Source organism: Urtica dioica, chromosome 1 (genome assembly GCF_054948205.1).
Source record: "Urtica dioica subsp. dioica isolate 48M chromosome 1, U.dioica_male_clone48M_v1_H2, whole genome shotgun sequence".
NCBI lineage: Eukaryota > Viridiplantae > Streptophyta > Magnoliopsida > Rosales > Urticaceae > Urtica > Urtica dioica.
This window is the reverse complement of record NC_142756.1, coordinates 4,153,926-4,171,120: the sequence shown is the minus strand read 5'-3', so window position 1 is coordinate 4,171,120 and position 17,195 is coordinate 4,153,926. Positions and strand designations below refer to the sequence as shown.

The window sequence follows — 17,195 nt, the reverse complement described above, 5'->3', positions numbered from 1 at the left end:
GCGAACTAAAGGGAAGACGGGGGTTTTGGCGCTCAAGCTGGATATGAGTAAAGCATACGACCGGGTTGAGTGGGGCTTCATTAGAGCTATGATGGAGAGAATCGGGTTCGGGCCGAGGCTGGTGGCGGTCGTTCTCGAGTGCATCTCTTCCCCGGTGTTATCGGTGGTCATCAATGGGAGGGTCGGGGGCTCCTTTGTACCAAAGAGGGGTCTTCGGCAAGGGTGCCCGCTTTTGCCGTATCTTTTCCTTCTTTGTGCGGAGGGATTCTCAGCGCTAATCAGAGGACAAGAACGCCTTGGACTGTTGAGAGGTTTTGCGTGTTGTAAAGCGGCTCCCTCGATCTCCCATCTTTTGTTTGCGGATGACAGTATTCTTTTTTGCGTTGCTAACTCTCGAGCATGCCTTGCAATCCAAGACATTTTAAAGGTGTATGAACGGGGTTCTGGACAGGTGGTAAATCTGGAAAAATCGGCTCTTTGTTGCTCTCGGAATATTCCGGAAGCAGAGGTGAGAGAGCTGTCCAGTGTCCTAGGTATCCCGGTTACGGAAGAATTGGAGAGCTACTTGGGATTGCCGGCTCGCATCGGGAAGAGTAAAATGAAGGTTTTCAGTACAATCACAAGCCGGGTGCGTAAACAACTTCGCGCGTGGAGGGCAAAACTCTTTTCGGCGGGCGGCCGGGAAGTCCTTGTGAAGGCGGTTGTGCAAGCGATTCCGACGTATGCTATGAGCCTCTTCAAGCTCCCCACAACGCTCATTGATGAACTCCACTCCTTGATTAGTCGGTTTTGGTGGGGGGGCTCGGAAGACAAAAAAACTATCCACTGGAAACGGTGGGGTCTCATTGCTAAGCCGAAGGGAGAAGGCGGGCTCGGCTTTAAGGATCTAGGCGTTTTCAACCAAGCTCTCGTGGCCCGTCAAGCGTGGAGGGTGATCCGGTTCCCAGAATGTCTAATGGCTAGAGTTCTTAAAGGCAAATATTTTCCCAACTCGTCGGCGCTGAATGCAGAGTGTAAGAACCACTTCTCCTATTTATGCAAGAGCTTCTTTTGGGGTCTTGACCTGGTCCGACGGGGTCTTCGGTGGCAAGTCGGAGCGGGGGATCTGCGGGCCTTCTCGAATCCTTGGATCCCAAGAGCGGGGGCTTTTTGCTTGATTACGCCGGAGCCAAATGATGGATTCCCGTGGAGAGTGGCTGATCTTATGACGAATGGGCAGTGGAATCGCGGGTTGATCGAAGCTATGTTGTTCCATTACGATGCGGAAGCTGTGCTAAATATTCCTCTAGGGGAAGAGGGTCCACGGGATCAGCTGGTGTGGCACTACGAGGATCATGGGCAGTACTCGGTTCGCTCGGGCTATCGCCTAGCGAGGAGGGATGAAAACGGAGGGCCGTCGTGCTCTTCGACTGACGAAACTAAGTGGTGGAAAGTGCTATGGAGTCTCAATATCCCACCAAAGATCAAGCACTTGTTGTGGAGATGCTGGTTCGAAGCCCTCCCTACGTACGGGGAACTGAGGCGCAAAGGTATGTCGTGTCTTCCTTTTTGTTCCTTTTGCGGAGAGCTTCCGGAAAGTATTGTGCACGCTATTTGGACCTGTGAGAGGGCTCAGCTGATCTGGAAGAGTTCGTCGTTGTGGCGGTGGGTGGAGAAAACGGAAGCTTTACCTTTCAAGGAGATTTGTCTTCGCGCGCTCACGTGTCTCTCCACGGCTGATCTGGAGCTCTTTATTGGCCTGGTTTGGGCGGTTTGGACTGATCGGAATCTCCGCCTTTTTGAAAACACCATTAAACCGCCTGAAGCTTGGGTCTCCGATGTTGTGTGCTGGCTTACAAGCTTCAAGTCTCATGCTCGCAAACTTGAGCTCGATGGGAGGAACGTGCCTACAACTCCGAAGGCATTGGTACGACCACACTCTGGTACGCTGAAACTGAACGTCGACGTGGCGTGGGACGCGCAGACCCGTCGGGCTGGGATCGGGGGAGTTGTTCGTAACCACTGCGGAGCGGTCGTGGGCGCCATGGGCCTGGGGATCAGGGACGTGGATTCAGCGCTGACTGGAGAGTGCAGAGCAATTCGAGAAGGGCTGAGGTTTGCCCAAAACCACGGCTGGGAGATTTCGGCGGTTGAGTCTGATTGTCAACGGGCGGTGCAACTGATTAAAGGTAGACACACGCTCGGGCTCCAAGGTGCAGTTATAGCCGACATTTGCTTCTCTCTGGATGTTGCTTTCCCTTCTTTGTTATGTTCCTGGGTGCCTCGCTGCTGCAACGAGGTCGCCAATTGTATTGCGAAAAAATGTTTAGACTCTCCTACGTTGGAGTTTCATTCTTTTGACAGCCCTGCGTGGCTGAAGGCTTGTATTGACCGAGATGTGGTCTTCTCCTTGGTTGATTAATGAAGCTGTGAGTCTTTCCTTCAAAAAAAAATCTTAGCCCATTTATAACATCATTGGTCATTCTGACTCACTTCGCATTCCATCTCTCTCTCTCTCTCTCTCTCTCTCTCCACAGCAAACGTCAGCCCACGATCTCTACACGAAATTAAAACGTGTCGTTTCTTCGCCCTCTTAGCGTCCTCCGAGCGATACCACTCTCACGAGTCACGAGTACGACCAAATTCAATCTCTCTCTCTCTCTCTCTCTACAAATCAAATCGACAATTTCGCCTTCGATTCCGAGCGTAGCGAATCGGCGATCTCCGAACTTCCGATCCGATTCCGATTGCGATTCCGAGTTCCCGCGGCTGTCGCGAATTGAGATGGTCTACCATCTCCCGAGCTCAATCTCGGTCTGCAAGTCCGTTGACCAACCGATGAGCTTATCCAAGGTCAATTACGCCTCCGCCAACGGCAATCGGAAGAGCACGAGCGCGCAGAGCCACAGCCCCCTCCAGCACCTCGGCGCCTGCGATCGGTCGCGATCGGCGGCGATCGACGTCGTCATCCTCCTCGCCGTCCTCATCGCCTTCGGCTTCCTGGTCCTCCCTTCAGCGAAGTTCCTCCTCTTCCAGTCGATCGGCCTTCTCGGAGCGGTCAGGGAGCTCGTGACGGAAGAGGTCTCCGAGGCTCCGATCGTGTACGGATCGGTGGTTCTCAGCGTCTGCTTGGCGGCCATGGCGGCCTGGGGAGTCCTCGCCTGTATGAGCCGGAAGTGTGGGAATCCGACCTGCAAGGGCCTACGCCGAGCGGCGGAGTTCGACATCCAGCTCGAGACCGAGGACTGCGTCAAGAGCTCCGGCGGCAAAGACGGCGGAGGATTAAGGAGAGGACTGTTCGAGTTACCGCGCGATCACCACCGCGAGCTCGAGGTGGAGCTCAAGAAGATGGCGCCGCCGAACGGGAGGGCCGTACTGGTCTTCCGGGCCCGGTGCGGATGCTCCGTCGGGAGATTGGAAGTTCCGGGTGCCAGGAAGATTCGGAAGATCAAGAAGTAGTTTTACTTACTCCTTTTTTCTAGATTCGCAATTATCAATATACGGATGAGGATTCGATACAGAAATACATGGGAGGGAAATCAAAATGAGTTTTGAAGATCTCTCTTTTTTTTTCTTTTTTAAATCTTCTGGAAAGGAATGAAATATGTTGTCTTTAAATAACGATGATCATGATAATAAGCTAGTTGATGCAGTTATATTTATATAATATAATATTTGTGTAAGGATCATATACAGTTGGTTATATTCGTAAGAGATATAAAGGAGTTATAATTTCTTATCTGATGCTATTATTTATAGGTCTTTTGAGATATTCTGGTATTGGTTTGTTAATATTATCTTTTTGAAAGAAAAAAAAATATTTATACATATATTGAACCTTTTGCATTTGAGGGAAGATCATATTTGTATGCTTTAGGTACCACAGAGGTCATGAACATTTTGGCCTCTGCTATTATCTGCTTGATCGGCTCACTGATATTGAGAATCTGTGTTATTATTCTTCTGTTTGTATGAAATTTTTTTGCTGTATGAAGTTCAGATACACGTGATAGGTTGGATCAAACTTGGCAAAATAATTGAGACATCATGTGGAATGATATATGTTTTCAACATAGACAACTTTGACGGCTGAACTTTTTTTCTTTTTTCTTTTTTCTTGTTTGAATTCCGATGTTTATTAGCTCTGTGTTATGTTTGTGGATTTACTGAGATGTGACTCAATTTATGCAGAGCTTCTCTTGTTGGGGCATCAGGCTGAGGTAATACATACTTGATCTGCCTGATTAATCTAAATAATAACTCATTATTTTCGCATGGATGTTTGTGAAAGATTGGTGTAGTTGAATTATGGTAGACTTGTAGTCTTTTCAAAACCTTTGCTCTCTTAATAATAAAGAAGAAAGTTCATCCATGACTTCGCATCTGATCTAAGTTAGGTCTATATGGTCTCTTCTTTAGAAGCAATCCCCTAGGAGCTGCTCTGGTTTATCGAATTCGTGATTTCGAAATTACAGTTTCTATAGTGATCGTGGTATTTAAGGAGTTTATAGGAATGTTTATGTTGAATTTTTACTTAACATTAGCACAACATGCACTAAGTTATAGTGTATATCTATGGTCATGGAATTAGTGCTGCAGAAATGGATCGGTTTACACAAATCCTTGTGCGTTAGTTTTTTTTTTCTGATTGTAGAAGTGTTGAATTTTTTATATTTTTATCGGAAGTTTTTTCTTACTGTGTCCACGAATGGCTTCATATCTGTGAATCCTGGTTGGAGGTGAAGATGGTATTTCGTGCCATAACATACATAGATTGAATAAGCAAAATCACAGATATTTGTTTTTCTTTTCTTTTTTATTTTCTTTCTGCTCACGAATCAATTAGCACAAACTTGTAAGTGAAATTTAGTTTGTGGAAGTCTAGGCTAAAACATTGGTTTACCCTAAAACTAAATAAATAAGTCAAGGAGACAAAGGTCAAAGAGACTAAATACACCAGGGGCTCAAAAAAAAAAAAAAAAAAAAAGAAGACATCCTTCAAAAAAAAAAACATCCTTAAAAAGAACAAATTAAATAACATGCCAAAGGGGCAAAACTGAAATCAAGGAAAAAGTTGAGGGTCAAAAATAAATGCCTTGATTAAAAAGAAAATATTGTAAATACCGTTTGGGAACCAGAGTTTTAGATATTTTTTTCAGACCGTGCAAAGAAAAAATGGAAAAGAAAATGTTGTGGATCTGACTCAGGGTCGGATATCTTTACGATACCTCCCATAGCTCCGGATTTCAGGCAAGGTATCGACAGACAAAATATATATATATATATATATATATATATATAATATATACATATATTGAGATGAGGAATATTAACTTGTTTGTTCGGTTTATTTATGGGAGTCTCTTATATTTTCTTTTGAGATCTCTTTTTTCTAATGTCAAAATATTAATTCTCAAATTGTATTTACATTTAATGTGTTTTGCGTTTCGACCCGGAGCCGGATAATGTGATAGTGTGTTGCAAAACGGGTGTGACTCGTCGCCTTGCGTAGTCGGAGAATTGATTTGTCGAACTCCTGTCGCTTGAAAAAAAGAATGAAACTGAGTTATTCGAGTGCAAAGAGATTTCACAAACACGTACTTTGACATCCAACATTAGCCGATGTAATATTTCCGGACATTAGCCTTGATGTAAGATTTCAGGCTACAAATTTGTTACCCTTCATCCTCAAGAGAGTTCTCATTTTAATAGAAGATACTTGGGGCATGAGTGAAAATCGAAAGGTATCTTAGATGTGTAGAAGGTCCAAAACTAACAAGCTGGTCATGATGAGCTGAGGGTTGGGTGTCAAGGCAAGTGCCCGAAACGACCTATGAGTTGGGCCCCTTTTTTGGGTTGATGCCTTGCCTCCCAAACGGAGATTTCCTTTAGGGCCGAGGGCCCTACCTCCGTGCCAGGCCGAATATTTGGGTCGAGGCTTCGGCCTCTGAGTCAGGGCCCTCTTTCAATGCCAAGTGAGCCCGCTCTACTGTTTGAGGCCCCAACCTCAGTATCAAGTGCCATTCTCCTTCTAACACGACTCACTTTCTTGTCCAATCCGTCACCTTGCTAAACTCATTCTCGATTTTGATGACTAAAGTTTGGAATTTATTCTACTCCATGTCATTCTTGTTACACACAACTATTCGATTTTCATTCATAAATTCTCTTATTTCCTATTAAAAAAATTGACAAACGATATTTTTGTTATTTCAGAGGGAGAATGATGTGTATACATACATACATATTATATATATATATATATATATATATATCTTGAGTTTAAATGAAATAGTGCATTATTTGTACTTTTGATTTTTATATATGTCATGTGTACGCCATCAATTTCATGAAAATAACGATGTTATACATCAGTATGTCAGACTAGGCTATGTCAGACTATGAATTTTCAATATAGCCAACGTTTACAAATATTTAAACAAATAGCCAAATTGATGAGATGGCATTTGACTCTTGAATTTGGAATATATGTTGTGCATTTTTTTATAGTCAACTTTTTTATAATTAATAATACTTTATTTATTTCCTTTTTAATAAGAGTTGGTTACTATATTGCATTACGATGACCTTTAAATAACATCGTATTTTTATCGTATTTTTGGAATTTATTTGAATAAAAGGCAATAACGACTTTTTTTTGCAGTCGTTGTTGCTAAAAATAATATTTGTTTGCTCTATTTAGCTTAACTTTGATTTATATTAATAAATTACGATAAAATACGATATATTATGATAAATTACGATGAAATTTAATATTTGTTTCAATAATAGAGTTTAAAATATTTTTTTAAATTAATTTTAAATGTCTTGGAATGGTATTTTTATTTATTTTTTAAATCTATTTTTAGATATTTTACAAGTCCATTCTTGATATTTTTTAAATTATTGTCTATAATATACAGTTTCTCTTTGAGAAAATCGATTTAGTCTTGTGAGAATAAATAAATAAACATAAACATATACGGGTGATGCTGAGCTGGACGGACGAAATTTCTTTTGCGTGCGAATGGGTTGAAAAGGAAAAAAATTAATAAAAATTTAAGAAGAAAGAAGAAAAGGGGAAAGTAAAGCAAAGAAAAAGAGAATAAAAAAGAGAGAGGAAAAAGCGAGATCTTTTCAAGGCCACAAAGAGAACTTGTGGCTTAGAATTCTCCCACTATCTGACGTGGCAAACCCCAAATTCAGTTTAATTAATAATTACCATAAAAAAAAAACTAAAAAAAAACACAGGCGCACACAAAATCCATTAACAACAACAATCACTCTTTCGCTCACTTTGCGAGAGAGAAAAATGCGCACACAACTCTTAACGTGTCAGATCTCTCTCTCTCTCTAAACTTCCTCTCTCTAGATTTCTCTCTCTCCCCCTGAGTTTTGTCTGAAGATAAGAAAAAGCGAGCGAAAATGTCGGAGCCGAGAGACCCGGCGATCAAGCTCTTCGGGAAGACGATTCCGGTGGCGGAGTCTCCGGCGACACGCGGTGGCGCTCCCGAAGCTTCCTCTTCTTCCTCAACCACTGTGCTCGTTGAGGACAACAGCAATATCACTATTCACGACAACGCGAACAACAGTCTTAGTACGGATCAGGATGAGGGAAATTCGAACAAGGACGTCGATGAAGATGACCGAGACGACGGCGGACCTGGGGATGATGGCAGTGGCGATGATAACATTAATGACGAGAATAGTGAAAAGGTATTCGATATCTCATACTCTCTTTTTTATTATTAACATTTTTTTTTAGTTTGAATTGCTTGTTGACTTTTTATTTTCGTACGGTTGATTAGAGGTCTGACTTGTAATCCATTTGCGGAAACCGGGATAAACGATATTGAAAGAAAGATGAAAGGAAAAAAAAAAAAAAAAGTGGCTATTCCGTTCCTTCTATCGATTTTCTGTTGATTATTATGACTGGTTGGTTGAATTGAAAACTTTTGCGTTGGCTTGTTCGCGAAATAGCTGGATCGTATCACTCGTGTTGATCGATAATTAAAAATGGATTTTAGGCTGTTAAGTTTTTTTTGTGATTTTCTTAAGACTGTTTTCTGTCCTACTTTTTTCCTTGACCGTACAGCAATTCCTTAGGTTATTCGTCAAATTTAACTCGATCCAGTAACCCTTTCAGCCACAAGCTGTGATCAATTTTTGTGTCTAATTTGTTGGCTACAATGATATCAAGGAGACAAAATCAACGAAGTTGCTCAAATTAGGGTTAGCCAATCCAAAGTAAATCATACATGGAAATGTTGGTTGTTAGTGGTTCATAAGAAATGGGACTTATGAGGGAGGAATTGCTTGATTCAATCTATCTTATGTTGATAGAGAAATTGGTTTAGCCATAGAATGAAAGGGAAAAGAAAGTCGGTAGAAAGAAAGAGGAAATGATTTCAAATTGCACGGGCGAGCGGTGTGCAGGGATAAGGGCTTAGATACGTAGCTTTACAAGTCGGGTTTTTTTTCTTTAAGTGTTTGTTTAAAACTCTTTGATACAATATTCCTTCCAGAGCTTGTTGTGATATCGATCGCTTGTGAAACAGGATATCATAGGAGAAACCACCACAGAGGCCAAGGAACAAGATGGAGACCAATCTGTGTCTTCAGATGAGTTAAGGAACTCCGATTCAGCTTCCGGAGCTCCCGAGAATCCCAAAACATCTTCCGTTGAGGACGATGCTTCACCAAAAGTTTCAAAGACAGAAGATGAGCGGAGCGACGGGACTGATTCGCAGGAGAAGACCCTGAAGAAGCCGGACAAGATACTTCCGTGCCCTCGCTGTAACAGCATGGACACGAAGTTCTGCTACTACAACAACTACAACGTGAATCAGCCCCGGCACTTCTGCAAGAACTGCCAGAGATACTGGACAGCTGGCGGGACGATGAGGAACGTCCCCGTCGGAGCCGGCCGCCGGAAGAACAAGAACTCCACTTCTCAGTACCGTCACATCGCGGCCTCGGAAGCTCTTCAGAACGCCCGGCCCGAAGTCGCTCACCACCCTACTTCCCTGAAGCCCAACGGCACCGTTCTGACCTTCGGCGTCTCCGACGCGCCCCTCTGCGAATCGATGGCTTCGGTCCTGAAACTCGCCGATAAAACAATGCGGAACGGTGCTGCACCGAACGGGTTTCACAAACCCGAAGAGATAAGGATCCCCGTGGCATTCGAAGGCGGTGCTTCCGAAAACTGCGATGCCAGCTTAAACGGGTCCTCGGTCATAACATCGAATCCGAAGGACGAGGCGTGCGAAACCGCGTCCCAAGAGCAAGTGATGTCGAATTGTCAGACCTTCCCGCCTCAGATCCCTTGCTTCCCGGGGGCACCGTGGCCTTACCCTTGGAACTCTGCCCAGTGGAGTTCCCCGGTACCGATGCCCGCTTTTTGCCCGCCGGGATTTCCGATGCCGTTTTACCCTGCGGCTGCTTATTGGGGATACAGCGTTCCGGGGGCTTGGAACGTCCCTTGGCCTCCCCAGCCATCCTCTCCGTCGACCCTCACCGGCACAAACTCCGGTCCCAACTCTCCAACGCTGGGGAAGCATTCTAGGGAAGAGAGCACAACACAGAAGCCCAGCTACTCGGTGGAAGAGAAAACACCAGAAGAAAGCAATTCCGAGAGATCTCTGTGGATACCCAAGACTCTGAGGATCGACGACCCGGGCGAAGCGGCGCGGAGCTCGATTTGGGCAACTCTGGGGATAAAGAACGACAAAGCGGATGCGATCTCCGGGGGAGGACTTTTCAAGTCTTTCAGACCAAAGAACGGCGAAAGGAACCCGATTGCGGAAACCTCAAAAGTCTTACGGGCTAATCCGGCCGCGTTGTCAAGATCGGTCAGCTTTTTAGAGAACTCGTAAGTTGATTCATCAGCTTGTGAGGAAGTTTGCCTGGTTAACGTTCCACTGAACCCCTCGGCTGATGGATCGGAGAAACTTCCACTGCACAAAGTTGTTCTGATTTATGAGTCACCAAAGGCAAAGATTCAGACGATATTCGGGTTCTTCCTCGCAGCAGGTGTCAAATTACTTGTATCTTCCTAAAGGTAGCTACTGATATGTTATTTGTTATCTTTATTTGTTTGATTTCCCTTCCACCGAGTGCTAGCAAAACAGACGTTGGTTTTTTTGTTAGATTGTTTGATGAATTAATGTGTACATATTCCTATATATATGTGTGTAATATAGTGAAGTAGAAGAGAGTGAGTTTTTGTCGACCCAGACCCCAGATGTAACTAAATAATGATGGAATTCCAACGAAGCCGTTTTGTGTACTGCTTTTTTTGCTGGTTTCTGTTCGTTTCTTGTCTACTTGTTTAGCACACAAATGTATTGGTCATAAGATTGTCTCTCATCCACTTTTTTGTTCTGCTTCAGCTTTGAATGTTTCTCGTCCACTTGAATGAACAATATATATATGAATAAAACATTTATATTAAAGAGTCCAAATTATGTGGCATCATACTAAAGAGAAGTGGGTCAGGGAATACAGTATATAGGGCTGGAATTTGATTTTCTTTTTCTAAAAGAGAAACAAAAGTTTTGTTGGACCCACCTCTTATTAGATGGACATGGTTCACATAAGGCAACTCTTCTTTCCCTTTCAATGACTCACAAGTCACAATCTACGCAATAAGAACCACCGAGGGAAAACCTGCTATCATGTAAAACGCTTTCTTTTCAACTTTGCTTTCCCTTACCTTATCTTCATCACTTTCGTAAGTCCTTAACGGAGGAGGTTAAGGTTCCGATTTTCTCCCATTTAGAAACTAGTTTCAAAATAAAAATAAAAAATTTGGTGGGGGTAGTTCACTGCGAAACATAGATTTTTAGAGCACTATTTGAAACTAGGAAAATGCGAGGGAAATAAAAATGAGAATGCTAATTTTGTTTGGATTGAGAAAAATAGGAGGGAAAAAGTTGATGGAAAATATGAGGAAAATTGTATAACTAAAGCATGATTGTCTCCTACAAGGTCTCGAAATCTCGAATGACAAAAAGAGCCTAAGCCGCGGCATTAACCCTTGCCGATTTCTCTTGACTAAGCTGGGAGAAAGGATTTTCCTCTCCAAAATAAGGAAAAATAAGTTTTAGCACAATAGACCAATGGTAAAATTGCCTACTCCGACCCGACAAGAAAATGGTATCAAGAGACCGGAATATACTTGCTCACTAACATCATTGGAGAAGACGTCCATATGTTCTATGATTCCCCAAAGGAAGAAGTACATATCCTTTAAGGGACCGGGATTTAAGATTATTCCTATAATAAGGGTATATCCCCTCGAAGCAAAGTAGTAATAACCTACTCTTCGAAAATGCATTCAACTTATCAAAGGAGAAAAACTAGTGGAGAATCAGTCGGGAAAACTCAACCTCTCCCAGAGAAAATACATCGCCATGGGCCAATAGTTATTTGCGGGAGCTAGGTCATAGCAATCTTGGGGGTAGCCATGAAATCCCAAATATAGCGACATGAAAATAGGCAGACTCCCGTCGTCAATATAACCTCATTCAAAATAACGCACCTTGTAATGGGGATAGCAAAGCTCGGCAATTTGTAGTCGCAAACATGAACTCTTGTCTCATGAAGACCTAGAATTTCTTGTGGATCCAAGTCTAGTTAGAGATAATACATGGGTGTGAGCATCAAAGTCGAATTGGCAACGACATCGAATAGGAGAACAATGACATCACACTTTGTGGGCATAATTGGGCACTATGAATCTCCATTTGGAGTGAGTCGATATGGTGTCTGCCCAACGAGGTTCAACCTCGTCATCGCTGGCAAGTGAAACCCTCAATCCAAGCCCGTACATGTCAACTTGTTCAAATAAACCATCCGAGGCATAACTTTCAACATGTGACTCAACCATTATTGAAAGATTTGTGCGTAAAGCTATAAACTCATAATCCTTGGAGAGTTAGTGATGCCACGATCAGATCAGATGACTTCAAAAAAATAATACCTCTGCCCAAAACAAAAGCATGAAAAGAGAAGGAAAAGAGTCGGTTTAAGATGGTGGGAACTAGTGAAACAAGAAAATGAGACAAAAAGACAATACGCGAAAAATGGAAATAGATGTTTCTTATATATACCAAGAATATATAGTGAAGGGTTCCAATCTTTCGAAAAGGAAAAATAAGGTGCACGAAGTTGAAGCTGAATTTTGGTAGTGTCGCGTTGTAAATGTCGTAAATGTCATAATATAGTCGAGTGTCACATCCTTCACATATCTCTTTATTTATGATAAACCGGTGAAATTTATGGGACTGTTTGGACAAGCGGCATGGGTTGTTTCTCATCATTCATGATGTAAATTTAACAAAAACTACGATCGGCTTTTTAAATTCCATCTTAAAATCAATTGGTTTCAAGTGGAGAGATCCAATCGATATATAATCACATGTTCATTCACATACACACAATCAATGTGGGACTATCTCACTTCAATACTTTCTCTCACACATAGCTTGATCAGGTCAAGTAACAATCCCCCTCACGCTTCGCATAGGCCGGACCAAATTTAAATTGTGTGAATGGAAAATGCTCTAATACCATGTTAAATTCCATCTTAAAACCAATTGGTGTCAAGTGCAGAACTCTAACCGATATATAAACACATGTTCATTCACACACACAATCAATGAGGGAATATCTCACTTCAATACTGCTTTAATTCTGAACGATTTAAGACATTACACACAAATTCTTGACCCAAACTCAACTATTGGGGGAAAAATTCGAGGGTCTACCACGCCGACAAGGGTCCGTATGTATCAAATTAATGCATCCATTTAGTGGGGATACGATAAAAATGGCATTGAGAGTGAATTAGAGACTATTCATGATGGCGGTTACTAAAAAGAAAATGAGTGTTAGACCATCTTCAATGCTAAACTCTAAAACTTCAAATTTAGAGTTTTTCACCTCTAATGGTAAAAACATCAAAACTCTATAACTTTATATTTGATGCAGCTTTTACACCAAATGAACAGTGTTGCTCCAAATTTGGTGTAACACTGTTCATTTTGTGTCAAGATTACACCAAATGTTTAAGCATTATTATAATCTAATTAATTCATAATCCTTAATTAAGAGTACATATTATAATTAATCCAACTTAATCAATATATTTATAACTGTTTGGAGTTTTGTTTAAATTAAGTCAATAATTAAAAAAAATTATAATATCAAACCAAATTAAGCAAATAATTAATAACAATAATTTATAGATATCAAATCTAATCAAGCCGATAATTAAAGATACTACTACAATTATTATCCCACAAAATTCTTAACATTACAAGAAAATACAAAGATAAAAAACAACAACATAAAAATAGTTAAAACTTATATATAAAAAAAAACAATAGCAATAAAATACATAATTACATTTTTATATATCTAATTAGACATGACTAATAAAATTAAGACACTAAATCTAAAGCATTTTAGATTAAAAAAACTTAATCAAAAAGTATATTCCTAAAATATTCTCATGAGATTTGGTGTAATAAATTGGAAAAAAAAAAAGCAAATTTGGTGTTAGTATTTGAGATGCTCTTAGACATGTTGAATCCTCTTCATAAACTATATGCACAATTTATACTACTTTAAGGCCTAATAATAACTATTTATATATGCCATCTCTTGTTGTCAAAAATATCGACGATGACAACAAGCAACTATAGTGTATTATGCGTGTTTGTTGGCTAATTTTAATTTAAATTTAAGTTTTGAACATGTATAAGAAATTATAAATTTTATTATACGTGTCAATATTTTATTTCGTTGCGATTGTCATGAGGCACCCTAATTTTTATTGAGAAACAAATTTTGTCCATAATTCATACTTGTAATATAAATCGATCGTTGCAATATTTCATATTATGGAACATCAATGCATATTTCCCCAACGCAATTTCAAAGCTACCTTGATATGATTTCGTATTGAAATGCTAGTAGGAAATCGATCTAGTGAGAGATTTGTACAAGGGAATTAGGCATATATCATATTCTCCAATGTTAAAATCTACCCTAGTTATCTAATGATTAAAAAATCAATTGAAGTTAAACAAGTGTACAAGATCAAACTTAGACATGAATTGGACGGTAGTTTTTACTTTTTATATTATAAGATAAATACTATAAATAATTTATATAATTATATTATTATGTCGGTCAATGGTATTTAACAAGTTGAAAATTAACTCAAAGTGCAAAAAGTAATCAATTCCCCAAGAAAAAAGGGAAAAAAATACTGTCCTTTTATCTTGTTTCGTATCCCGTGTCGCAGAAATTGAAGGTCAACGAGAAAGCTACAAAGTTTCATTTCTTTTCTCGTTAATGGCGAAAAATAAAATCGAACAATAAATTTGGATCCATCAGGTTCTGCTTTTGACATCACCAAGCAATCGGTTTATAGTCGAAAGCTGGGGAAAAGACAAAACAAGTGCTTCAGTCTCCCAACCAACGTATTAAATCAATTTCCGATTTTAGAGACAGGCCATAAATAGGAATATCTATACAAAAACAAGGATCATCTTTTTTTATTTATATATCCAATAATCTATTTATTATATGTGTACACAAACTCTTGTGACTTTGTGATGAGTTGTTTTGGTTCTCTTTGATATAGACCCTTTGCATATTGCACTAATTTCGCTATTAATTAAAGTATTCCATTAGATCTGAAACTTTGTAGCGCTTTCAATACCCACACAAACTTTTCTTTACTTTTGCTTCCAACTTTTTCAGGTTTTCCTCATAATTATTCACAAAAGCTAAAAGTCCTAAAAACCTATCTGAGACTTTACCCAATTCTCAGAAGAATCCTAAACTAAAGAAAAATCATGGGTCGGCTTGGCTTTCTCAACCTTGTTCTTGTTCCACTCTTTCTCTGTCTCTTTCTATCTCATCACGGTACTACTTCTGAGAAGCTATATAATATAATTATTTTTTGAATTTATTTTATGTTCCAAATTTTTTTTTTTTTTTTTTTTTTTTTTTTGTGGATTCATTTTGTCTCACTTTTTTTTGTTTCATGTCAACTCAATCTTAAGGCTCTTCTTTGAGGACTCTAAAGATAGCTCAACCTGAAGATTCTTCTGCTGAGGAAGTACAGGTCAGTATTTTATTACCACAATTTGACAGCTGTTATGTACTTTCTACGTATTCTGGGTCCATAATACTGATTCCTTGTTTGTTTCCTTATCTAAATCCACAGCAAAAACCCAGAGAGTTGATCGAAGTGGTTATGGATTACGAGCTTGAACCAGGGCCAAACAAAAACCCAAGAGGTTACATATTCAGTCCACCGCCAACAAATTCATGATTTAAACAAACAAAAAAAAACATAATGTAACTTTATGTTTTTTAAAGGGAAAAAAAATTCAAGGCTATTATTCCGTTCGTTTATATCTTTCATTTCTTATTTTTGTTTGAGAGTCTGTTTAGTTGTATGATTTAACTTTCGTGTGGTTTATTTTCGAAGTGTAATTACATTAGTATGTGATAGTCAGTCGCGTTGAAGTTCATTGTGCGATCTGTACTAAAAGCTTTTTTCGAACTTATGATGACTTTATAAAGTTACAATATATATTATTTTTTGTTAAATACATTGGCATGGTTTGAGTAAATCGTGCATGTGCGTGCTTCTACTTTAATTGTTTTTATTCGCTACACTCTTTGGTATTTTATATATTATACATGTGATGTACAAGTCAATATATAAGATCTCCATGAAAATGTCGAAATCTTGAGCATTTTAGTGCGACTTAGTCGCACCTAAATGTCCTGAATTTTTTCGCGGCCAAATTTTCCTCCTTTTTTTATAAATATCATTGGGTGCGACTTGGTCGCACCCAAAAGTACTGTCACAAGTCATTGGGTGCGATAAAGTAAATTCAAAGTTTTATATAAATTAAAGTGCTGCTCGGTTTTCATTCTATCCGAACCAAAGACCCAAAACCCTTCTCTCTCTCCGATTTCTCTCCTACAATTTCTCCGACCACCACTACACTCTGAGCTCCGTCGCCGCCACCACTCCGACCACCCCCTTCTCTCTAACACATTCTCTAACACACACTCTCTCTCAGCCTCCGACCAGCCCTCCGACGACCAGCCCCTCTGCGACCAGCCCCTCCGCTGCTACCCCTCCGACGACCAGCCCCTCCGCGACCAGCACCGAGCCTCCGTTGCAGCCCCTCCGACCAGCCCCTCCGATGCTGCCTCTCCGACCAGCCCCTCCAACCAGCCCCTCCACGACCAGCACCGAGCTGGCGCCTCCGCTGCAGACCCTCTGACGACCAGCCCATCCGCAACCAGCACCGAGCCTCCGCTGCTGCCTCTCCGACCAGCCCCTCCGACAAGTCCTGAGCCTACCAGCCCCTCCGCTTCATCAGTTTCAATGGCAGATGCTTAGAAGACGTCGCCAGCTTCAGCAGAGTTCCAGCGAGAGCGTACGAGCGGCAGTGCACGAGGAGGTAGCAGCAGTTCCGGAGGAAGATTTGGCGGAAGAGGGAGTAAAACATTCAATGAGTGGTTTACAAGCCGAGGAAAGGGAAAGGGAAAGGGAAAAGATAAAGAAAAAGATTGAACATTTTTTTTAATTATTTGTCGTACATTATAATTATTATTGTAATCGAAGAACAAACGGTTAATTTTTATTATTATTATGAATATTAATTAATGAATTTTCTAATTAATAAACTATTTAGTACATATTATTTTATTACAATCATAGAATTTATAAGCATAACAAAACAAAAAAAAATTAAAAAAAATACTATCGGGTGCGACTATCCGCACCCGAAAATGAAGCGGGTAGACCTTTGGGTGCGAATAGTCGCACCCAAAGGTCAATATTCCCCGCCAAATTATGGCGGGAAGACCATTGGGTGCGACTTTTCGCACCCAAAAGGTTGGCGGGAAGGTCATTGGGTGCGACTAGTCACACCCAAAGGTTTGGCGGGTAGGCCTTTGGGTGCGAAAAGTCGCACCCAATGGCCTTCGCGCGGAATTTTTCGCTTCACTTTTCTGACTTATGGGTGCGAATTTGGGTGCAAAAATCCGCACCTAAAAAGTCGCACCTGAAAGTCATGATCGTCGGGTGCGACTTTTCGCACCCATAACCTTTAGGTGCGGACTTTCGGGTGCGAAAAAGTTGCACCTAAAGTCGCACCTAAAGGTATCATTGG

At 40.8% G+C, this 17,195-nt stretch overlaps 2 protein-coding genes and 1 long non-coding RNA gene across 3 annotated transcripts; all 3 read left to right on the top strand.

Annotated features, from left to right (window-relative positions):
* Nucleotides 1–2,533: 2,533 nt before the first annotated feature.
* On the top strand, nucleotides 2,534–3,718 carry LOC149406538 (Ribosomal protein L34e superfamily protein). The gene has a single exon (XM_089607476.1). It carries the CDS (start codon nucleotides 2,764–2,766, stop codon nucleotides 3,436–3,438), a length of 675 nt encoding a protein of 224 aa, XP_089463602.1. The 5' UTR covers nucleotides 2,534–2,763; the 3' UTR covers nucleotides 3,439–3,718.
* A 3,498-nt stretch (nucleotides 3,719–7,216) lies between these two features.
* CDF2 (cycling DOF factor 2) lies at nucleotides 7,217–10,275 on the top strand. Its single transcript, XM_089607470.1, has 2 exons — nucleotides 7,217–7,695; nucleotides 8,538–10,275. The coding sequence occupies exons 1-2, from the start codon at nucleotides 7,405–7,407 to the stop codon at nucleotides 9,852–9,854; spliced, it is 1,608 nt and encodes a 535-aa protein (XP_089463596.1). The 5' UTR covers nucleotides 7,217–7,404; the 3' UTR covers nucleotides 9,855–10,275.
* A 4,195-nt stretch (nucleotides 10,276–14,470) lies between these two features.
* Nucleotides 14,471–15,600, top strand: LOC149406536 (uncharacterized). Its single transcript, XR_016301558.1, has 3 exons — nucleotides 14,471–14,919; nucleotides 15,060–15,121; nucleotides 15,224–15,600. It is a non-coding gene; the product is annotated as an uncharacterized LOC149406536 (long non-coding RNA).
* Nucleotides 15,601–17,195: the final 1,595 nt, after the last annotated feature.

What these genes read in the sequence shown, in the direction of transcription:
- LOC149406538 (XM_089607476.1), top strand. Translation starts at nt 2,764, where the DNA reads ATGGTCTACCATCTCCCGAGCTCAATCTCGGTCTGCAAGTCCGTTGAC.
- CDF2 (XM_089607470.1), top strand. Translation starts at nt 7,405, where the DNA reads ATGTCGGAGCCGAGAGACCCGGCGATCAAGCTCTTCGGGAAGACGATT. An exon ending in ATGACGAGAATAGTGAAAAG is followed by an intron (nt 7,696 to 8,537) that starts GTATTCGATATC and finishes CTTGTGAAACAG; the next exon opens with GATATCATAGGAGAAACCAC.